This window comes from Armigeres subalbatus, chromosome 3, assembly GCF_024139115.2.
Source record: "Armigeres subalbatus isolate Guangzhou_Male chromosome 3, GZ_Asu_2, whole genome shotgun sequence".
NCBI lineage: Eukaryota > Metazoa > Arthropoda > Insecta > Diptera > Culicidae > Armigeres > Armigeres subalbatus.
The window spans coordinates 380,893,078-380,918,435 of NC_085141.1; the positions used below are offsets into that span (position 1 = coordinate 380,893,078).

Consider the following 25,358-nt stretch of genomic DNA (forward strand, 5'->3'; position numbering starts at 1 on the left):
CTCAAACCGTGTATTGTAGCGTCAAATTGTTGATTCAGTGTTATCTGTTTAGATGTAAACCAAATAAATGAATTCATTTAAAATTCATTTTGCATATCAAAAAGTCTCCAACTGAAGGTCAGAAGCTTCTTTTAGGTATTTTGCAATTATTTCCTCCAGAGAATTGCATCTATTCAAGATATTAATAAAATATAATCTGGAAAATGCGTGAACCTTTTTTTCTGGATTTCCTCCTAAAGCATGTACTAGTAACTTTAAAGTGTTTTTTAAATTTGTAATGATTGGAAAAAATAACAGATAAGAAAATTATTTTGAGCTTTTTAGTGGAATGTCTTCACTTGTCATAAGATGAGTTAATACAATCCTATTGAATTCCACCACTTAATTGTATCTTGACAGATACGTATTTCGACCTCAACAGTAAGGCCGTCTTCAGTGTCTCGTACTTGACTCAACTTCGAAGTCGAGTCAAGTACGAGACACTGAAGACGGCCTTACTGTTGAGGTCGAAATACGTATCTGTCAAGATACAATTAAGTGGTGGAATTCAATGGGATTGTATTAACTCGTCTTGGGAACTACGCACCCAGAGAAAACAATGGATCACCGATGAGACCTGGAGGAAGATAGAGGAGCGAAGAGAAGCCAAAACCGCGATAGAGCGATCAAAAACCAGAGAAGCCAAAGTCTTAGTCCGTCAACGATACTCGGCTCTCGAGAAGGAAGAAAAACGCTCATGTCGACGGGACAAGCGAGCGTGGGCAGACTCTCTGGCCGACGCACAGTGGGACGGATTGAAAAAAAGACGGTCAAAAGTACAAATATGGCTTAAAATGAGAACAAATGGATTTATTATACTTACTATGATGAAATTTTATCATTTTCAATTTCATTCATAACGATTGTTGTGATTGTAGCATTCAGTACAAATACATAAATTTTCATGTATTTTACGTCATTTTCAAAGTCCTCGGAAAAAACCTGCGGGCCCTGGCGGGCCCTAAATTTGGTTTATTTTGAAAATATATAATGTAAAGTAGTAGCCATGCGATTTTCAGCGCTGGTTAATGATGGGTAAATTGTTTTCTGACCACATGAAAACACCACGAAATGAGTAAATTTCGAAATAAGCCCAAATTCAACTCCATAAGCCAAGGGTGAATATTTCATGAATTTGTGATACAATATATGCAATTGATAGTTGATTATGTTATCTTTGAAGATGTATTGAGTTTGAAATGATTGAATAATAAATTTGAAATATATTGCAAAGATATCATACTTCATATTTATATATTATCAATGTTGTTAAAAACAGTTTTAATACCAACTTCAAAGGTACCCCAATAGGCACAATATCGTCAAATTGACTCATCCAATGTACTTTACAATGTTTTATAACCTGTATAATGCGAGAAAAATATTTAAAAAATAGAATACATCATTTTGAAAAATGACCTTTTGACCCTCTTTCTAAGGATTCGTCCCTCTGTGCGACGAAGGAGAGAGAGTCGCCGCAACCGGGGACATTCGCCTCCTCTACGATATCTCACGACGCTTAAGCGGGGCGAAGATGAATGCAACGATGCCTGTGAAAGACGCGAATGATCAGTTATTGACCGACCCAACTGACCAGCTGAAACGCTGGTTCGAGCACATCGAACAACTTTTTCAAGTGCCAGCCAGGCCATCACCACCTCAGCATGATCTGCCTAGGATCCGACGTATAACACGCGTCAATACCAAAGCTCCATCACTACTAGAGATTCAAACAGCCATCCAAAGCATGAAATCGAATAAAGCCCCAGGGGTCGACCGCATATCAGCCGAGATGCTCAAAGCTGACCCCATGACATCCGCTCAACTACTGCATCGTTTATTTCGTAATATCTGGGACACCGCAACTTTCCCGGTCGACTGGATGCAAGGTATCTTAGTGAAGGTGCCCAAAAGGGTGACCTGACTGTATGCGATAACTGGCGAGGCATTATGTTGCTGTGTACCGTTCTCAAAGTTCTGTGCAAAATTATCCTAGCCCGGATTCAGGAGAAGATCGATGCGACTCTCCGGCGGCAGCAAGCCGGATTCCGTGCCGGAAGATCCTGTGTGGACCATATTGTCACACTCCGCATCATTCTGGAGCAGGTCAACGAATTCCAAGAGTCCCTTTACTTGGTATTCATTGAATACGAAAAAGCTTTCGATCGTCTCAATCACGAGAATATGTGGGGCGCCCTGAGACGCAAGGGAGTTCCTGAGAAAATCATCGGCCTCATCGAGGCACAGTACGAGGCCTTCTCGTGTAGAGTGCTGCACAATGGGGTCTTGTCCGACCCTATCCGGGTCGTAGCTGGTGTGAGGCAAGGATGTATTCTATTACCGTTACTGTTCCTCATCGTAATCGACGAGATTCTGGTAGATGCGATTGACCGTGAATCAAACCGCGGGCTGTTATGGCAGCCTATAACCATGGAGCAGCTCAACGACCTTGCCGAGCGCTCCTCTTCGGCAGGTTTAGTCATCAACGTCAACAAAACCAAATCGTTGGATGTAAACACGGTGATTCCTTCCAGTTTCACAGTAGCCGGGCAACCAGTTGAGAACGTTGAAAGCTTCCAATATCTTGGTAGCCAAATGGCGTCAGACGGCGGTACCAAGATCGACATAGGCGCACGGATCAAGAAAGCAAGGGCTGCCTTTGCAAGTTTAAGAAATATCTGGAAAAACAGGCAAATAAGTGAACGCACCAAAATACGAATTTAAAACTCTAACGTGAAATCTGTGCTGTTATACGCTAGCGAAACATGGTGTGTATCAGTGGAGAACACTCAACGGCTGCAGGTGTTCATTAACAGATGCCTGCGGTATATAATTCGGGCCTGGTGGCCTCACAACTGGATCTCAAACAACGAGCTCCATCGTCGTTGTCACCAGAGGCCGATAGCAACAGAAATTCGGGATCGGAAGTGGGGCTGGGTCGGCCACACTCTACGTAGGGGCGGAAACGAAATCTGTAAACCAGCATTCGACTGGAACCCAGCGGGACATCGCAGCAGAGGCAGACCCAGAGGCTCATTGCCTCTGGGCCATAGCCTCAATAAAGAAATAAAAGAAGTCGACCGAAATCTAACCTGGCAACAGGTTAAAGCGATAGCCGGGCAACGCTCAGGATGGAGATCTTTCAAGTCGGCCCTTTGCACCACCGGAGGTGTACAGGATCCATAAGTAAGTAAGTAAAGTACTTTGAGATTTGAGAATTCTTTGGAATTTCCAAGGAAGCACTTTGGAATTTCTGAGAAAAATTGTTCAAAGTTTCCATAGGAAAATGTTCGGAAAATCCATGGAAAGTTTCTGTTAACTGTTCTTCGAAATTTACACAGAAAATTCTTGAAATTTTCCGCGAGACATTCTTCAAAATGTGGACATTAACAGAAATATTGGATTTCAACGGCAAAATGTTCGAAATTTTCATAGGAAATTCATTGGAATTTGCATGGGATTTTTAAAATTTTCTATGGAAAATTCTTCGAATTTTACGGTAAATTTTACGAAATTTTAACCAAAATTATTCAGAACTTTACGCGAATTTATATTTTTTTATAGGTAACCAATCGGTATTTCGGATTTTTAAAAGAATTTCTTTGGACTTCTACAGGGAATTCTTTGTATTGTCCATAAGAAATTCTTCGGAAATTCAATGGAAAATTGTTTAAAAAAAGAGGAAGGGTTGTTTGTCCGAAAATCAATTGACCGAATAATACGTTAAGTTGAAAATCATCAAGTCGAATTGTATTTGACCGAAATGAAATGAAATGTTTGGCAGAACGGTTATACAACGGAAAACAGTTTGGCCAAAAATTTCATTTGGCCAAAGCGACATACGATACGGCCAAATTGGTAATTTGGCCGAAAAGCACTCTCATCTAACACGTCGTTTGGCCGAATAGGTTATAAGGCCGAAAATGTCGTTCGGTCGAAATGGTTGTTTGCAGAAAGGGCCATTTGGTCGAAAATGTCATTTGATCCAATGGCCAAATGTTGATTAGAGTAGAGTGGGGCAAGAGTACGCACTTAGTTTTCAATCGACCATGTAGCCCTTATGAAGCAAGCTGTTGCAGCAAGACACGTGAGAAACGCACTTTTACCCCACCGGTGGGGTAAGAGTGCGCATTTTTTCAATCATGTGTTTCAAGTATATATTAACACAAATAAAAATAAATAACATTTAATTGATGTTTATTGAAAGTATATTATGGAATGTTTAAAGATTACGTAACTCTGAAAGGGGGAGGGGTACTAGAAAAGTGTACTTTCACTCGAAAATACATTGTTTTTTTAAATCTATATAATAAAAATGAAATGGTCTGTGTTCGTATCCGCATAACTCGAAAACGGCTGAATGGATTTTCTTCATTCCTTCAGCGGAAACGTTCATTATAGTTTCCGACGGGTTTATATGATATTTCCTCATGTGAAAATCATGGGCAGGGTTAAGTAAATCATGAAAAACTAAAATTAACATTCGTATGGAAATTTCGCATGAGCAGTTCACAACACACGCATTTCCGCCTACTATGCAGGACAACGTCTGCCGGGTCGACTAGTATTTTATAAATATTAAAAAAGGTATAGAGGTAAAAATATACCCAATTTCGCGTTGCGTAAACAAAGGATTTTTTTTAAAAGAAAGTTCACTTATTACGTATGGCAAAAGTTGACCATTTCATCACCTCTAACCCCTATCTTACCCTTTTTATATGTTTGATTTGAAATTTATCTATTTGAAATGATTTGAATCGTTATACATCTCGCAACCCCTCCCAGCTCAGCGTTGCGTAATTTGTGGATGTTTCTTTCGATTAAATGATTATCATTTAGATGGAATTGTGTTTTCAGACTATGTTTAGGTGTAAAACAATACCTAATACAATTTCATTATTTCGCTTCAGTGCTTTGTTCGTCCTTTCTAACACCAAATTATGTCAACTTATCCTTAAAAGGAGAACTTTTGATAATTTTAGATTTCTGTCCCTTTTTTTGTTGTGGGTCTTTACGCTTTGGAAGTAGTCTTATTTTGGCCGAAGATATTGGTTTGACATCAGAACTTGAAGGTTCACATGTTCACATAGTATACTATTGCTCCACCCGACTTTTGCGGCCAAATGGCCAGATGAATTTTGGCCTAATGGTTTGTTCGGCCAAATAACGTAAATGGTCAAACACTTTCCCGCCTTGTGCATATCGGCCAAACGGCCCTATCTGTCGTTTGGCCGAAAGTCAAGAATAACAGGTTAGGCCTTCGGAATCTCTGGAGGATTGGTTCGGAATCCCTCCACGATTTGCTTCGGGATCCCTCGACTGATTGCTTCCGAATCCTTCAACGATTTGCTTCTTCATCCCTGGAAAATGGCCTACGAAATCCCTGATCATTCACGTTGGAATACCTGGAGGATTTCTGACGGAATCTCTGGAACATTCCTGAAATATCCTCGTCGGAATTCTTGGAGGATTCTATTCGGAATCTTTAGAAGATTCTTACTGGAATCCCTGAAACATTCGGATTCACAGGAACATTCCCGTTAAAATTCCTGTAAGAAATTCCTAGATGGTGGAGGATTCTCATTGAAATCCCTGGAACATTCCTGTAGGAATCCCTTGTGGATTGCCTTCAGAATCCCTGGAGGTTACTTTCGGTAATCGAAGTCCTTGGAGAATTCCCGTCGGAGACCTTGGAGGAATGTGTGTCTATAGGAATACTCGTTGGGTTAGATATTGTGGAATCCGTTAGACGTAGAGGCCCTTTTTCCCTGGAACACATTTGCTTGACGAATGTTCATTATATGGCATTACGCGTTAGATGATAATGATGGCTCCTCCGAGAATTCCTGCGGAAGTTTCTCCAGGAATTCCTTCGGAGGTTCCTCTGGGAATTCCTCCGAGAGTTCTTCAAGCAATTCCTTTTAAAATTCCTTTGGAAGTTCTTCCGGAAATTCCTCTGATAGTTCCTTCGGGATTTCTTCCGGAACTGCCTAATGAAATTCCTCCGAAAGTTTCTCTAGGAATTCCTTATTCTGGAGTTTCTCTGGAAGTTCCTCCCGGAGTTCCGTTGAACATTCGTCTGAAAGTATGTCCACAAAATCGACCAGGAGTCACTTTAAAACTGCGTAATTTTTTTCTGAAATTCTCTCGAATATTCCTTCTCAAATTTCTCCAATGATTCCTTCGAGAATCGATCTTTCTCGTCGAAAATTTCATCTCTTCTGTTATTTAGGCCAAGGTTCAGAAGAATGCATTTTTTAAAGACTCTCATTATTTTTAAAATAAAACAAAAAACTTGAAGAGTGCTGCACGCGTGAACCAGCCTGAAGAATTGGCCCGATGTTGATTCAAAATCTGACAAATGGTAGACCAATTTCAAATACAGCACTTTTTTGATTTTTTGTTATTAGATTTAAAACTAGTTGAAGGCGTTAAATACTATTGGTTAAATACTGAAGGATAAGATATAAGGAAGACCTGTCAGTTTCTAAACAAATTCTTTTGCTTTTTCCCACAGGAGTTCTCTAAAACGATCGTGCAAGAGTTTCACCGGAAATTACTTTAAAATTTTCCAGATATATTTCTTAAAATTTCCTCTCAAACTTATCGAATAGCTCCTTCGGAATTTCGCCTTTTTTTCAGAAATTTGTCAAGGTATTCTCAACAAAACTTGCTTCAGGAACTGCTCCATGAATTTTCTCTTTCAGAAAGAATTTTCGAAAAAGTTCTTCTGAGAACATATAATGGAGTACTTGAGAGGTATCTCGAAGCAATTCTTAAGGAATTTTTTGAAGAAATTCCTGAATAAATTTACGAAGGAACTCTTGGTTTGAATCTATGAAGGAGTATTCGGATAAGTTGGCGGAATTCCTGAAAGTATTTGGTGGATTTTCCGATAGACTTCCTGAAGGAATTCTCGAAGTAGTGCAAGAGAAATTCGCTAAAAAAATCCTAATTGGAATCTCTGAAAACAAAATGGATTAGGTCTTGAAGGTTTTTCTGATGGAAAATTCAGAACGAATTTTCGAAAAAATTCCTGAAAAGGTTTGCGCAGAAATTTTTGAAGAAATTCTAGAAGTATTTTCAAAGAAAGTTCTTACGAATTTATCAACACAAAAATCTTCAATTAACCCGTTTCGGTCTGACCTAGAAATCAAAATTGAAATAACCCGTGTAGGCTCATTTTTGGTCCGATTGCCATGAAATTTTCAGGGAAGAAGCGTCATCATGTCTATTTTTTGGTACATGACTTGATTTGACCATGGTGCCAATCCGGCCGGATTTATTAAGGGGGGGTCCTGGGTCAGATGCAGTCAAAAACGGGTCTTTTTTTTGAAACCATTGATAAATGAACGAAAGTGACCAGAATGCTGATGCAAACGTGGTCAATCATCATTGACCAGCATCAGAAGTTAGTTTTGATACATTTGAATCACCAGGACATGGTTCCGGATGTTCCGGGAACCTGGTTCCCTGGGGTATCCCTGGGGTGGTGGACACTTTTCAAGTGGACACAACCCAGTCTTGCGACATATCAAACTTCATGGTTTTGAAAGAGAATCCTAATAGATGAGTTTTTGGGAGGTTTTGGACACATTGGCCACATCCGGAAGTGTTCCTGGGAGCCTGGTTCCCTCATGAAAGTGGACAAATCTCGATTAGCACCGAAACCCATCTTGCGACATATCAAACCCCATGATTTTGAAATACAAGCTCAATAGATGAGTTTTTGAGAGGTTTTGGACACAGTGGCCACGTTCGGAAGTGTTTCCGGGAGCCTGGTTCCCTCAAGGAAGTGGAAAAATTGCGATTAGTACCAAAACGCATCTTGCGACATATCAAACTTCATGATTTTGGAAGACAAGCTCAATACATGAGTTTTTGAGAGATTTTGGACACATTGGCCACGTTAGGAAGTGTTCCCGAAAACCTGGTTTCCTCAGGGAAGCTAACAAATTTCGATTAGAACTGAAACCCATCTTGCGACACATCAAACTCCATGATTTTTAAAGACAACCTCAATAGATGGGTTTTCGAGAGGTTTTGGACACATTGGCCACGTCCGGAAGTGTTCCCGGGAACCTGGTTCCCTCAGGGAAGCGGACAAATTTCGATAAGCACCGAAACTCATCTTGCGACATATCAAACTCCATGGTTTTGAAAGACAAGCTCAATAGATGGGGTTTTGAGAGATTTTGGACACATTGGCCACATCCGCAAGTGTTTCCGGGAACCTGGTTCCCTCACGGAAGTGGACAAATTTTGATTAGCGCCGAAACCCATCTTGCGACCCATCAAACTCCATGATTTTGAAAGACAAGCTCAATAGATGGGTTTTTGAGAGATTTTGGACACATTGGCCACGTTCGGAAGTGTTCCCGGGAACCTGGTTCCCTCATGGAAGCTGACAAATTTCGATAAGCACCGAAACTTATCTTGCGACACATCAAACTCCATGATTTTGAAAGACAAGCTCAATATATGTTTTTTTTAGAGATTTTGGACACATTGACCACATCCGGAAGTGTTCCCGGGAGCCTGATTCCCTCAGGGGACCGTACAAATTTCGATTGGCAACGAAACCCATTTTGCGGCATGTCCAACTCCATGATTTTGAAAGACAAGCACAATACATGAATTTTTGAGAGATTTTGGGCACACGGGCCACGTCCGGGAGCCTGGTCCTCTCAGCGAAGCGGTCAAATTTTGATAGGCTCCAAAACCTATCTTGCGACATATCAAACTTCATTATTTTGCTTTCAAAATCATGGAGTTTGTTACGTCGAAAAATGAGTTTCGGTACTAATCTAAATTAGTTTACTTCCTTGAGGGAACCATGTTCCCAAGAACACTTCCGGTCGTTGCCAACCCCGAGCAGCACAAGTCAGGCAAATCTGGTTGCAGCAACTTATTGCGACTAAATCTGGTCACATGTGAGTTGCAGTAACCTATGTGGGATATGTGTGCTGCTAGGGATGTGTCCAAAATCTCAAAAAAAAATTCATGTATTCAATTTGTCTTTCAAAATCATGGAGTTTGATATGTCGCAAGATTGGTTTCGGTGCCAATCGAAATTTGTCCTCTTCCCTGAGGGAACCAGGCTCCCGGAAACAGTTACGGACGAGGCCAATGTGTCCAAAACCTCTCAAAAAATCATGTGCTGTGCGTGTCTTTCAAAATCATGGAGTTTGATATGTCGCAAGATAGTTTCGGTGCTAATCAAAATTTGTCCACTTCTCTGAGGGAACCAGGCTCCCGGGAACACTTCCGGACGTGGCCAATGTGTCCAAAACCTCTCAGAAACTCATTTATTGAGCTTGTCTTTCAAAATCATGGAGTTTGGCATACCGCAAGATGGGTTCCGGCGCTAATCTAAACTTGTTCGCTCCCCTGAGGGAACTAGGCTCCCGGGAACACTTCCGGACGTGGCCAATGTGTCCAAAATCTCTCAAAAACCCATCTATTGAGCTTGTCTTCCAAAATTATGGAGTTTGACATGTCGCAAGATGAGTTTTGTTGCTAGGCAGGATTTGTCCAATTTCTTGAGGGAACCAGGCTCCTGGGAACACTTACGGACGAGGCCAATGTGTCCAAAATCTCTTAAAAACCCATCTATTGAGCTTGTATTTCAAAACCATGGAGTTTGATGTGTCGCAAGATGGGTTTCGGTGCCTATCGAAATTTGTCCGCTTCCCTGAGGGAACCAGGCTCCCAGAAACACTTCCGAACGTGGCCAATGTGTCCAAAATCTCGCAAAAACTCATCTATTGAACTTGTCTTCCAAAATCATGGAGTTTGATATGTCGCAAGATGGGTTTCGGTGCTAATCGAGATTTGTCAACTTTCTTGAGGGAACCAGGTTCCCGGGAACACTTCCAAACGTGGCCAATGTGTCCGAAATCTCTTTAAAAAAAAACCATCTATTGAGCTTGTCTTTCAAAATCATGAAGTTTGGTGTGTCGCAAGATGGGTTTCGGTGCTATTCGAAATTTGTCCGCTTCCCTGAAGGAACCAGGCTCTCGGGAACACTTACGGACGAGGCCGATGTGTCCAAAACCTCTAAAAAATCATGTGTTGTGCGTGTCTTTCAAAATCATGGAGTTTGATATGTCGCAAGATGAGTTTCGATGCTAATCAAAATTTGTACACTTCCCTAAGGGAACCAGGTTCCCGGGAACACTTCCGGACGTGGCCAATGTGTTCAAAATCTCTCAAAAACCCATCTATTGAGCTTGTTTTTCAAAACCATGGAGTTTGATGTGTCGCAAGATGGGTTTCGGTGCTTATCGAAATTTGTCCGCTTCCCTGAGGGAACCAGGCTCCCGGGAACACTTCCGAACGTGGCCAATGTGTCCAAAATCTCTCAAAAACTCATCTATTGAGCTTGTCTTCAAAATTATGGAGTTTGATATGTCGCAAGATGGGTTTTGGTGCTAGGCAAGATTTGTTCACTTTCTTGAGGGAACCAGGTTCCCGGGAACACTTCTGGATGTGGCCAATGTGTCAAAATCTCGCAAAAACCCATCTATCGAGCTTGTCTTTCAAAACCATGGAGTTTGATGTGTCGCAAGATGGGTTTCGGTGCTTATCGAAATTTGTCCGCTTCCCTGAGGGAACCAGGCTCCCGGGAACACTTCCGAACGTGGCCAATGTGTCCAAAATCTCGCAAAAACTCATCTATTGAACTTGTCTTCCAAAATCATGGAGTTTGATATGTCGCAAGATGGGTTTCGGTGCTAATCGAGATTTGTCCACTTTCTTGAGGGAACCAGGCTCCCGGGAACACTTCCGGATGTGGCCAATGTGTCCAAAACCTCCCAAAAACTCATCTATTAGGATTCTCTTCCAAAACCATGAAGTTTGATAGTCTTGCGACATACCACTTGAAAAGTGTCCACAACTCCAGGGATACCCCAGGGAACCAGGTTCCCGGAACATCCGGAACCATGTCCTGGTGATTCAAATGTATCAAAAATAACTTCTGACGCTGGTCAATGATGATTGACCACGTTTGCATCAGCATTCTGGTCACTTTCGTTCATTTATCAATGGTTTTAAAAAAATGACCCGTTTTTGACTGCATCTGACCCAGGACCCCCCCTTAACAAATCCGGCCGGATTGGCACCATGGTCAAATCAAGTCATGTACCAAAAAATAGACATGATGACGCTTCTTCCCTGAAAATTCCATGGTAATCGGACCAAAAATGAGCCTACACGGGTTATTTTAATTTTGAAATCTAGGTCAGACCGAAACGGGTTAATTGCATATTATTCGGCAACTCGGCCGTACGAAAACCATTTTTTTTATTAAATATCTTGGCTGTGCATATGCACAGCATATGTTTCGAAATGGACAAATTGATATGAAATTTGCGAAAAAGAATCCACGTGTCTTGGAGGGACTCGAACCCTCAACCTCCTACTCTCTAGATAGGCGTGATAACCCCTACACAACAAGACCACTTAAAGGTCACGTTTGCGGAAAAGCCATCAGAATCCGAGTACCAACCTCCACCGCGGTTAGCTCTCTTTTTGCAAATTGAATATCTTTCGGATGCTTGATTTGTCCAATCTCCACATGTGCTTTACTATTGTATACCCACAGCCAAGCGAGTGCACATTGTTTATTAAACGAGAGGATCGCACTCCATGCCCCCCAGTAATTGTCTGGGCGGGACGGTATAGAATGCGAATTCAATCGCACTCTGCTGTGCCAAAGGCTTGCTTGGCTAAAGCATTTGATGAGTTTGATTGCCTTAACGTAAGCGGTCGCGTGTACTCAGACGACTAATGACGGTGAAAGACCGACACTTGATTACAATTAATTGCATATTATTCGGCAACTCGGCCGTACGAAAACCATTTTTTTGTTAAATATCTTGGCTGTGCATATGCACAGCATATGTTTCGAAATGGACAAATTGGATTCTTTTTCGCAAATTTCATATCAATTTGTCCATTTCGAAACATATGCTGTGCATATGCACAGCCAAGATATTTAACAAAAACAAAAATCTTGTTGAATTTACAAAAAAAATAAATCAATAAAAATTCTGAAATAATTTCAGCGGTAAAGGAACTCTAGTAGCAGTCCTTCGTAGCTTAGCAGGAAAAGCACCTGTCTAGCGTACTGGTTTCGGATCAAACCCCGCCGAAGGGAGCGGTTACCCTCTAATACCTTTTCCGAACTAAATCTATCACATGTTGTGCATATGCATAATCGAGTTTCAGACATAGGGGAAGTGGGGGTAGCACGCCCATAGGGGTTAAAACGCGCCACCCCTGAATAAGGTTAAATATCCCCATTTTGATTATTTTCAATAGTCTATACGATAAAGCAATGAAAAATATTGCCATTGGATACATATATTTCATGATTTTTCTCTAGTTATACATGGAAAACTCGAAAAAACGATTTTTGCGTGTTTTGATGCAATTCTAGCTCGGTGGAATTTAGTCTTTCTGTCACTGTTATACATTGATAAATTAATAATTGAGCCATGAGCCATGCTGCTTACTCGTGTTCTTTATGTTCCACACGAAATCGTCGTCAAAATGGTTTTAAAACGATTTTATGGGCCTTCAAACTTCTGAGGTCGGTGTGGGGCATTACGCCCATGCTCATTTCGTATGACCGAAACAGCTGAAACATTCGGTTAATTGTCTTAATGTAGGCAATTAAAATGAAAATCAGTACGATAAGCACATGCGCGTTTTAACCCATCCACTGGCGCATCTCACCCCGCATGGTTTCAAAATCATTTTTTTTTCGGGTGCTTTTAAAAAATCAAATTTCTGTGCAATAAAATGGACAATTAGATATCTGTTATCGGTAGTCAGTCGCAGATATGCTGTTCTTCAGTATGCGCTGATGAAAACTGGCTGAAATGGTGGTTTTCATTGATAAAAATGGCATTTTCCTTAACGTGGGCGTCCTACCCCCAGTTCCCCTAGTAATCAATTTCCACTCCGGGTTGCCTAATATCCGGAACATAGGCAATTAACTTTGAATGTAATGTATGAGTGTTTATAAACATTTAATAGAATTATTTTCTTTCAATTTAATTGAAGCACACTAATTATTTCCTAATTTTACGCAGTGGTCGTGGTATGTGAAACTACGTACGACAAAAATGCAATGTTGATCTAACTTTTCAACGTATTTATCATATTTATCATCGTTATGAAATACTGTTCAATTTAAATAATATAAAGTTCAACATCAACAAGTACCAACTTTGTGTACTACACATGTTGATGTTTTGGCTTGAGAAAATGGATTGTGAGTGCTTCGACTACGCGTCCGATTTGGGAGTCTCGGGCTCATTCAGTAATCGCTAGTTACGAAGGCCGACGGTCCTTCCCTTTAGTTGCTTAAAAGCACCAGTCTAGCGTACTGAGGATCGTGGGTTCGAGTCCCATCGAAAGAAAGTAGTTACATTCAATATATTTTTCAAATAAAAATCTTCCACATAACATTTTTTTTTGTTAGGGCGTAGAACTACTGCGTCCATTGAGTTGAACTTTTGTGGTATACCCCTGATTACTCTTAACTATGTATTCGCATCTTGTAGGTTGATCACCATTTGTCAAGTAAACAACCTAAGACGCGTCTTTTCCCAGTCCGGTATAATTGAGTTAATAAAACCCACTACCTTTTCAGGATTTGCAGTCCAAATATCTCCTGGTTGCATAAAGCCACTATTTAGAAATTTAGATCTACCCTTGTACAATGCATCACAACTGCAAAGCAGATGTTCCGAGGTTTCACGTTCCATGTTACAGAAACGACAGATATCATTCTGAATCTGGCCAATATTTTTCAAGTGATATCTGCTCGGGCTGTGTCCGGTTATTAGGCCAGTGAAGGTGCAAAGAGCTCTCGTGCTGAGCTCCAAGAGCTTTTCGGTTACTTTAACATTGGGAATTATAAATCTCTTTGATTGAGCACACTTTTCGGCAACCAACCAGTTGGTCATCAACCTTTGTGATTCCCAGGATTTCAATTCCATTTTTATAGTACAGTATGATATACCGCAGAATGGTTCTGGGCCAATAAACTGTGTGTTTGAACCTCGTTTTGCAAGCTCGTCTGCCTTTTCATGACCTTCAATGCCACAGTGTCCTGGAACCCAGTACAGATTTACGGAGTTCTCTTGGCACACTTTTCGCAATGAAAGAATGCATTCCCAGACAAGTTATGTGCCGCTTGACTATCTGTGAAGATACAAATATTTGCATATCTTTATTTCCTTTCTACACAGATATTAGCACATTTCATTAAAGCAAAAATCTCCGCTTGGAACACCGTTGGATAGTTTCCCATTGCCACTGAGATTGATATCCCATGGCCGAAGATTCCTGCTCCCGTTTTTGTTCCTATTTTTGAGCCATCTGTGTAGAATTTTATGGAACCGTCCCGAACAGTGGGACCTCCGATTTCGTAATCCATACGTGATGGCTCACGTATATTATAAGGAATTTCATAGTTCTCCACAGGTTTCATCCAGTCTCCACTCATATTCATCACTGGCCCATATAGAAAATTTTGTGAGATACTCAAGTGGCCCACTAAATCGCCTGACTTGAATAACTTCAATCGTTTAAGTTTTTGCATATTCTTTTCCGCTTCTAACTGCACGAATTCATACAATGGTAGCAGATTTAAAATTGCATCTAACGATTTTGAAGGAGTGCTACGCATCGCTCCTGTTATAGCAATGGACACTAACCTTTGCAGTTTTGTCAGCTTCTTCTGTGCAGTAGCCTCTTTTGTTTTTGGCCACCAGACAAGAGCAGCATATGTCAGTTTTGGACGAATAATGGAAGTATAAATCCACTTTATCATTTTTGGTCCTTTTTCCTCATTTTCTTCCAAATGTTTTAGAGCATATCCAGAAGGCCTTTCCGATCGCACACTCAATATGAGCATTCCAGTTTAGTTTAGAATCCAGAATGACTCCCAGGTATTTGACCTGTTCACTAAGCTGAATTTCTAGTCCTCCAAGCTTAAGAGCTTTTAGATCAAGTTTCCTTTTTCTAGTGAATGGTACAATTACAATTTTTGACGGATTAATGCTAAGGCCTTCCTGAATACACCACGATTGGGTAAAATTTAGAGCCCATTGCATTCTTTCAGAAGAAATGATATTGTCGAATTTGCCCCTCACTATGATGACAATATCGTCAGCAAAGCCTACAACCTCGAAACCTTTTTCTTCTAAGCTTCCTAAAAGATCGTCTACAACTAAGGACCACATTTGTGGTTCCACATAACATACATATTCACATATGAGTTTTCAGAACATAGTTAATTAATGTATAAATCGAGTGGTCTACTACCCGGAAAATAGGTAATAACTTTGAATGAAATAAATAAATATATTGGAAAAAAATCATATATAATGATAAATGATTAAACAAAATATAAATAGATAAATAACTTTCAGTACAACTCTCTTTTACGAGAAAAACAAAAATAGGTAGCCGCTGGAACAAGTTTCCAATACGGTTTTCAATCTCGGCAACGGCAAAACCCGATCGGTGCATCTTCGATGGTGATCAGGTGCGATTCACCAGGTTCATCGAACCATGATAATGAAGAGTTGGATTCCTATCACAACAACTTTCTAAGGACCATGACGTGTGCCTTATAGGGTTTTACTTGGTTTTCTAGTCAACATTGACGCTACGTGATGTAGAAAACAATTCAAAACCGCAAGTACAAAATGCTTAAATATGGTTGCCGTACTAAATGCGACATATCTACTCATTACATTACATTAGGTGAAAGTTCTCGGAAAAAGAATTTCATGGGTAAGCTTAGAATAATTTCTCTGGTTAGATTGAGATAAATATTCCGAAAAAACATTAAATTACCGTTTTGATTCAAATCCCGAACATGACTCATACACCGAAAACTGGCATTTTAACGTCCTAAAACTCAAACTTTCATCGGTTTTTCGTATTTAGAATCAAGATTACAATCAAATTCAAGATCCTATGAAAAGTATTACTCGAATAAAACCGAAATGGTCTTTTAATGTTTGGAACTTGAGTCAACACGGAATTTTCCGCACGTAGCACAGAAGCCCCCACAACACACTATCCTATATCGAAATATCGCCATGGCCAAGAATCATACTACATACCTATTTCTCCCAAATTGCTAATAGCTCACACGGCAAATCAGAGACCCCGTTGTAACCAAATCACCCATATTTCTCTGTTCCATCATCCTAAAAAGACTCATTGAACGACCGGTAACCAGTAGTGGTGGTTACAGCAAGCCGAAGCAGTTTGACTGGTTTTTAGCAAACCTCGAGCTTGTGGTTGGCATTTAGACGATGGGATCCCTGTTGTTTACGGCCAAGATGGGGCAAATTTGTCAGCACGAACGCAAACAACGTGCTACGCACTTGTAGCCAGTATTTAGACCTGATGAATATTCAAACTGACAACGATCATTATCCTTTCGCTTCGTGCGACCCGAACGGAGGCACACAGTTATTCATATATTCCAAGTTTAGTCATAAACTTGACAATTAATTTGCACCAATCAATTGCGATGAGGAATGGCCAATGGCCTCCGGAATAGAGCGAATCTCAAAAGGGGTACAAAGAGAGGTGTTTGCCTCCCATTTTGACCGCACTTGAACCGTTGCTATGTAGTTTTCCTGTGATATGTTTAACCTCTTCCTTGCCATGGTGGCACAGGTGATCTACGCATGTCTTGCGTTGGTCGTGTGTAAATCGGTTTGGATTCAGTTAAATTATTTTAAATCTCATTGTACTGAAGCCGTTTAGGATATTTTTGTGATGGGATATAATCTATCTTTTCTAATTACAATGCAAATGTTTCGTAGTTATCGATCACATTTGGATGGGAAGGGTTAAATTGTGATCATTGGAATCAACCCATGTGATCAGCTCTTAACCGGTATTTCCGGAATTGGAGGAAAAGCAAAATCGATTCGTAAAGGTTGTTTCTGTTTGCCGTGACAGGTTTTAACCCAGAACATACATACTTTATAAAGAATAGTGTGCAAATATTGACTGGTAACAGAGCATTGACACTGATCATGTGTTTCAAACGCGTATTTTAGATTTTGAATAGAAGAAATTGCGTTGCAGAACTCACAATGACTATTAGACTAGCCCTGGAAACTATTTTACAAGCGAATGGTCATGGGTTCGATTCCCAGCCCCTCCACCAAACCCTCGTCAGTCGCCGGATCCGCAGCCCATACGGTGGCGTTTGGGGTACACGCCTTACTGTCACGGCTGCCTGATGACGACTGACAACTTGTTCTTCTCGGAGGCATTCCTCCAACGTTACCCGGATAAATGGCAACCGAACAATGCACCGGTCAATGGATACACACGACATGGACAAACGCACACAATGGACTCATGACGAGAAGGATTGGCACTGACAAAAATAATGGTAATGGAAATCTTAAAATAGATTCTGTGTGTATTCTGTACAGCAGAATACCACAATAGATCTCGGCACAGTAGCGATTAAGTAACACAGAGTGCCTAACAAATAAAGAAAGGAATAACAAAATGGAAGAAAATAGTCGTTTAACCAAATAACCTATTCGATCAAATGTCCTGTTCGGCCAAACGTCCTATTCGGCTAAATGTCCCCTTCGACCAAATGTCCTGTTCGGCCAAATGTCCTATTCGGCCAAATGTGCCATTCGGCCAAATCTCCTCTTCGGCCAAATGACCTATTCAACCAAATGTCCTATTCGGCCAAATGTCCTTTTCGGCCATATGTCCTATTCGGCCGGATGACCCGATCGGCCAAATGACATTCGGTCAGATGGGTTTCGGCCATACGACTCCTCCCCGGTAAGGTTTTTATACAGAAATCTTTGATTGATATTAACATCATCAGAGCTTATATAAACGTAATAAATAGGTAAGAAAACTCAGTAGAATGCTTTTTTAGGGTCACCATTCACATTTGTTTCACGCTACACATGCGTTCTAATTAGCGAACAAAATTCGTTAACTGGAATGTACTCATGTTTCAATTAGGTACTAAATAATCACTGTATGTATCTTATTACATTTGAGTTAGAAAAAATTAAACTATGTCTGAATCTCACCTGCTATCGGTGCTAGTGCAATCCCAATCCACACTATCCAGGGGAGCCATTGGTATTGGTACGCCACTTGTCGGAAGCAACTGCCCTCCGATGACGTCATTTTTATGCACCGCAGCACTGTGCTGATCAGCACAGTCACTGTGGTGAGTTTTCCTTTCGTTGATCGTTTCTGCAGCACGCACACTTGTGAGCATAAAGCTCTCGCGAGATCATATGGTCATTCACATTGATCTTGGCCGCATCACACGCGACGGTACCAAATTCACTTTTCACCTTACCAACCACTATGTCTTTTGGACCTTATGAATTTTAATGCACTGCACCGCAGGTCGCTTTTTCGATCATTCACACTGACCGCGTGTTGTGGACCCTTACACAATGCAATCTTTCTTCTTCCCTTACGTATGGCTATGCTCTGACTTCACTTTTTAGGAAGATGATTCGTATGTTATGAAATCAGGAGTAGGTCCACCGGTGCCACGCGTATCTCGACGTTGATTCAAATTTAATGCAAAACGAGCTTGGAACTGGACTTCACACACTTGACGTAACCCGCAAATTTATTCCACCTTCTTCCGAAGCAAATTTCGGACTTTTCTTGTTTTATTTTTCATCAGCACACTTGCGTTGCGCCACGTTTTGTGCCCGCTCGTTCGGGGTTGTTTTTTGTCGTTTTAATCACTCGTCGAACCAAAAGCGAGCCCCGTGGTCAATTAACAGTAAACCGGTGGTTGAACGCGGATGGATCGACTGACGAATCGAGCGTGTCTTATGTAATGACGTAGACATTGAATTTAGCAACTATGGACTGGCAGTTTCTTCTCTTTCGACTGTTGCGACCGATGATGTAAGGCTGCGACATTTTTTCTTCACTTGTTTGGTTTTTTGTTTCGATCGAAATATTCAGATCATGAATGTTGGTACCGAAGTTGGTATCTGTGAAGGAAAAAAAGAAAGGCTTTAAATAGTTATTTTTAATTTATTACTCAATCTCCTATTTAGTTGCATGATGAGAGTGGTTGCTATTGAATCAAATGCCAGAGTATTGAAGTATTAACTGTTGTGTGTTAACTTGAACTCTTTCATAAATCATGTTTTGTAAAAAATCGATCAAAATGCTTTTTAGGTGGATTTAAATTTTATAACGGTCGTGAAAACCGTTGGATGCTTTACAAGTCTTCTATAAAACCTTTATAAAATTCGAATGATACTGGGGAAATATCTGGCACCTTCTTATTAGTAGGCATTTAGTCGTGCTGCTGTAGCCGTACGGACGAATGGTGCACAATCGAGTGATGGCGAATGACGAAGAGACTCATAATTTTGAAGGTGAACCGCTTGTCTGTCGGGCCGGAGCTCCGGTTCCCGACGGAGTGAGTATCATAGTCACAAATAACGAACCCAATGTTTATGAAGGAAAGAGAAGTGGTATGATATTCCCCAGATTGCGTTACGTTATTTATAAACAGCTCCTAACATGACTATCAAGCTGAGGATAGAATTGAGGCAATATGAATGAATACGGCTGACGATGATTAGCTCAACGTGAATATTTTTTTCTCGGAGCATGTTTTTCGTACTTGTGCAATTTCAAGCCAATCTCGACACTATGGAAATAATGGATTCGAATTTCAACTCTATAAGAGAACCGGCAGGGATTTTGCTTCTCGATAAACTGGTTTATGGAGACAACAAAATATTTTACCCACATTTTCATACATCGATACCATCCAAACTGAAGTCGATTGTTAATTTAAAATGAGAAATAAATAATCGATAATTTTCTAAATGTAACATTTCTTTCGACTTTTCAAGTTTGTTTCATAAAAAAATATTGAAAATGGCTAACAAGATGACCGAATCCGTTTACTCGTTGTTTTGCTATAAACACGAAGGACACAATTGACGTAAGACATAATTTAAATTCCCTATTTTTTATACCATGAGCAGTTCTCTGGTTAGAGCGGGCTTGGTAGTCATATGGCTACTGCTTCTGCCTCATACGCAGGAGGTCATGGGTTCAATCCCAGGTCCGTTCCATTCTCCTACTTTGTATCTTTCTCCAGTACAGGAAAAGGTCGTGATCGTCATAAGACAGAGAGCAAAGCGCCTTTTTCTATTTCAGGTGACCAAATGAAAGAATCGTGGGTACTTTGATCAATTTCGCATGAAAGGCAGTCATGAAAGGATGTTGTGCTTTATTTTAAAATTTAAATTTCTATAGTATTTTAATAGATACTTGCGAAAAATAGTGACTAGTCGATTAATTAATCATACTTTTTTAACTCGCCGAGTTGAAAGTGAAAATGAACACAAAAATAAAGCAGATATTGCACACTTTCATGACCTGTCATGGAACAAATATTTTTTGAGATTTTTGTAGCATGCCATTCATCATTCGCGTTTCAATAGATTTTGAAAGAGGCAGATATGTAAACATCGCGTGACATCTCTTATTGAAAATGAGAAATTCCAGTACTGTCTTTCTCTTTATTTCTCATGTTCTAGCAATCGCTAGAACTGGAAATGGACTTCCATACCGTTTCCATTACTATTCCTATACCTTCAACTTGAGTATTCTAACAGTAATCTGCTATAATTGGAAATGAACTATAGAGCTCGTTTCCTACATCCAATTAGAAATTCCATCAATTACCTTCTCCTATCTATCACATTGGCAGCTCGTTAACCAAGACGGACCTCTGCCTCTTCAACCTAACCCAGAAATTCCAACAAATTCCGCATGAACTCGTGGCAAGTGCAGAGGTATATTCGGCTTGCAGTGGGCGAGTGATTGCATCATCATTTCCTCCCCCTTCCCTACAATGACTTGCATTCTGACGTGGCAGGCGCCAGTATGACCTAACAAATGAGATCACCAGTACTTGTACATTGAAGATGTGTGCTAGTCCCAAGCAAACATTTGTTGGTTCCCTGTGCAAGAACAGCTGATCTGGTCATAATGGAGTAGCAACTACGAGCAGTCAATCAAGCTCTCAAGCTCAAGCTCATGAGCAGTTCTCTGGTTAGCTTTCAAATTTTGCTCGAAACTAAATAATTTGATGAAAAACTAGACAAAGATGCAAATTTGTCTGTGAATAAAGATTGTATGACATTCGCCAGAAAGTCATTTGCCAGAAGGCCTTTTGCCAGAATGGACCATTCCCCCGAAAGCCGTTTGCCAGAATGCACCATTCCCCAGAAAGCCATTCGCCAGAATGCAGCATTCCCCAGAATTGGTCATCTCCTATTTGCCATGCATGCGTTTGCCCAGTATGCGCAATAATTCATAACGCCATGAACTTCAGGCATAACTGTGAACAGCGTCAAAAGGGAGGTTCATTTGGCATAAGGAACATTTTTCATAATTTTGCTTTGTTATTGTTTTACAGTTGTTTTCTAGTGAGCAATATAACACAGCATCGGTCGATAATAGAATTGAAAAGACATAATTTATACATACGACGTAAGCCTACATAAGCACGGTATAGCCGCTTGTGATCCTTTCTTTCAAATAGATGTTTGCCCGGATTAAGGCAATGGTGGATGTGATCTATTCTCAAACAATAGCCTTACCTGGATTAAGGTTATGGTGGATGTGACATCTTCTTCAAAAGCAGTAATTTGCCCGGATTAGCTCAATAGTTGATGTAATTCCTTATTTCAAAGTAGACGTTAGCCAGGGTTAAGGCAATGGTGGATGTGATCCCTTCTTTAAAAATAGACTTTGCCATGATTAAAGCAATGGTGGGTATGAACCCATCTTTAAAATAAGGCGCTTGTCCGGATGAGGGCAATGGTGAAGTGACCCCTTCTTTAAAAGCAGGCGCTTACCCGGATTAAAATAATGGTGCATGTGATCCTTCTTTAAAAGTAGGCGTTTGCCGGGATTAATGTGGTGGAAAATGTGGTTCTTTTTTTTTTTTTTAAATAGCCGTTTGCCAGAATTAAAGCAATGGTGTATATGATCCCTTCTTCAAAAGAAGGCTGTTGTCCGGATAAGGGCAATGGTGGATGTCATTCCACCTTTAAAAGTAAGCGCTTGCCCCCATTAAGGCAATGGTGGATGTGATCCCTTCTTTAAAAATAGACGTTTGCCAGGATTAAAGCAATGGTGGATATGATCCCTTCTTCGAAAGAAGGCGCTTGTCCGGATAAGGGCAATGGTGGATGTAATTCCTTCTTTAAAAGTAGGCGCTTGTCCAGATTAAGGCACTGGTGGATGTGGTCCCTTCTTTGAAAATAGGCGTTTGCAGAAATGAAGCAATGCTGGATGGTCTATTTTTTTATAAAGAAGGCGATTATGACAAGGGTAGATGTTATCCCTTATTTAAAAGTAGGTGTTTTCCCGTGCCCGTGTTTGAATATGGCATTTGTGGATATGATTCCTTCTTCAGAAGTAGACATTTTGCCTAGACTTGCAGATATAATTTCTTCAAAGAAAGCAAATAGCTGTCTAGTGTGACTTAAATTGATATTATCCAATTGTAGATATGATTCAATTTTTGAAATAAAGTCTGCGTCTTGAATGAGGCGAAGAAATATGATATCTATTCGTTTCTGGCAAATTAATTCTGGCAAATGGTTTTCTGGCAAATGTCATACAATCATCGAATCCTAAAGAGAATGAAGAAGTCTCTCACTTAACATCTCTATATACATATACGATATGCAGCATACCGTTAGAGACCGTTTTTTCGCAAGCTGTCGTGATAAAGAACTGATTCAGGAGGCTATACCTCATGATAAACGTCTTTTAAAAAGCTCCAAACGCGGGAGTACTGGTTTTGATGATACATTTCAACTTGTTCTACACAGCTGTGTGGTCGCCAACACAAAATGAGCGAGAACAAAGCGAGAATCATCACTTCTTATCACTGCCTATCCGATTGTGTTTTTTCGCACTTGAATACAAGTTCGATATTTTTTTTGTTTTCATGACTTGTTTTGATTCGAATCAGTTTTGCCTTTTTTTTATCGTTGTTCGTTTTATTGAGGACACGCAAAAAAAAGCGTTCCCGAATTCGTGAACCAGCAAAAATACACCGTGATTTAGTTCATGGATTCGGGAACTTCAGTCACGTTTTCAGAACGTTCCGAATCCGTGACTGTTGTTCCCGAAAAAATACACCTTGAACTCGTTATTTCACGAATTCATGAACGCTTTTTTTGCGTGGACGATCTCTGCAAACCCTGCTCACAACAATGAAAAAGTGGAAGCATGGTGAATTGTTCTCTGAGAAATGGCAAAATACAGCTATTTTGTCCTCAGAATTACTCTGACAATGAAAAATCAACCTTTTCTGAAATGCCTTTCTCAGATAAAAACTATAGTTGTATACAACATATAGGGTATCTGTTCCATTATACTAGCTCGCTGATCTAGTGGCTACCGCTTCTGCCTTATAAGCAGGAGGTGGTAAGTTCAATTCCAGGTTCGTCCCTTTCATACTTTGTATTTCTATCATAGTTCTTTCTGTGGTTCACGTTCTACCAAAACGATTGCTACTGTTATAACCTTCCACACTAACAATTCCAAAACCTCCCGTGGCACTTATGTGAGGTCGCTCCACGCTCTCCAAGTCGTTTTGCACCTGGTCTGCCCACCTTGCTCGCTGTGCTCCACGCCGTCTCGTACCTGCCGGATCGAAAGCAAACACCATCTTTGCAGGGTTGCTGTCTGGCATTCTTGCCCTGCCCATCGTACCCTTCCGGCTTTAGCTACCTTCTGGATACTGGGTTCGCCGTAGAGCTGGGCGAGCTCGTGGTTCATGCTTCGCCACCACACACCGTCTTCTTGCACGCCGCCAAATATGGTCCTAGGTACCCATCTCTCGAATACTCCGAGTGCTTGCGAGTTCTCCTCGAGTATTGTCTATGTTTCATGTCCGTGGATGACTACCGGTCTTATCAGCGTCTTGTACATGACACATTTGGTGCGGTGGCGAATCTTGTTTGATCAAGTTTCTTCTGGAGCCCGTAGTAGGCCCGACTTCCACAGATGATGCGCCTTCGTATTTCACGACTAACATTGTTATAAGCCGTTAGTAAGGATCCAAGGTAGATGAATTCCTCGACCACCTCGAAGGTATCCCCGTCTATCGTAACACTGCTTCCCAGGCGGACCCTGTCGCGCTCAGTTCCGCCCACAAGCATGTACTTTGTCTTTGACGCATTCACTACCAGTCCAACTTTTGTTGCTTCACGGTTCAGGAGGGTGTACAGTTCTGCCACCTTTGCAAATGTTCGGCCGACAAGGTCTATATAGAAGATAGAAGATAGATGTACATAGAAGAAGATAGAAGATAGACTCTAGGAAAAAATTCGCATTTTTTGTTTTGTTTCATCGAATGTTGCTTAGTCCGCTTCACTTTGTCACGGTGCTCCCCTGACCGTTCTTAACAAAAAAAATCCCATCAAAACTATTACTTGGAGCTGAATTCTGGGGCTATACTGCATCTCTGGAAGAAATTTGAAAAAAAATCGTAGGGCCCGTTTTGGAGTTACGCTCTTTTACAGCCATAACTGATATATATCGAAGAAATGCACAGGATTCTGTTTCAACACGATTTACATTTTCTCAGTTTTGCCCCCATTTAAAATGTTTATCGTATATAAATAACCATCTGAGTTTTCTCTGGATTATTTAGGGATTTTAGGAACATGCTGCATGGATTTTGGTCGTAAATTGAAGCTACACGATCAAAAGTACGACAGAAATAAAATCGTGTAAAAACAGAATTTTGTGTATGACATCTCGTCAAATACAAATTTCTCAACATCCAAGGTGTCGTCAGCGATAAATTTTTTTTTGTAACAACCAATGGAATTCTATACAGAAGTGTTGACTACGAAGATAAGTAAAATGAGATTTATCTAAGAATTTTTAAAAGTAGGATAAGCTTCATCTTAGTATACAATCAATTCTACTTAGTATGATTAACCATAAAGTACGCTGGGGGAAGTGGAAAAATGGGGTAAGTGTAAAAATCGACTCTAAAATTTGGAATTGTACATTCTTTACAGCTTTTACCACATCATAACATTATGTAAGAATATACTTTGATGCTCACACTAATACTGTGTTGAAATTTGTATAATACATACACTAACACGGTTAACGCACGAACTGTAATTTTAGGTTTCGCGAAAAGTTGATTTTTGTATTCATGAAATCAATTCTTATTTGCACCAATT

At 40.5% G+C, this 25,358-nt stretch overlaps 1 protein-coding gene across 1 annotated transcript in view; it reads right to left on the bottom strand.

Annotated features, from left to right (window-relative positions):
* LOC134226645 (tyrosine kinase receptor Cad96Ca) overlaps nt 1-25,358 on the bottom strand; it is a 65,759-nt gene that overhangs the window by 7,753 nt on the left and 32,648 nt on the right. Inside the window, exon 2 of the mRNA XM_062707544.1 lies at nt 18,162-19,097. Coding sequence (XP_062563528.1) covers nt 18,162-18,261 — 100 coding nt within the window. The 5' untranslated portion in view covers nt 18,262-19,097. The remainder of the gene's footprint in view (nt 1-18,161; nt 19,098-25,358) is intronic.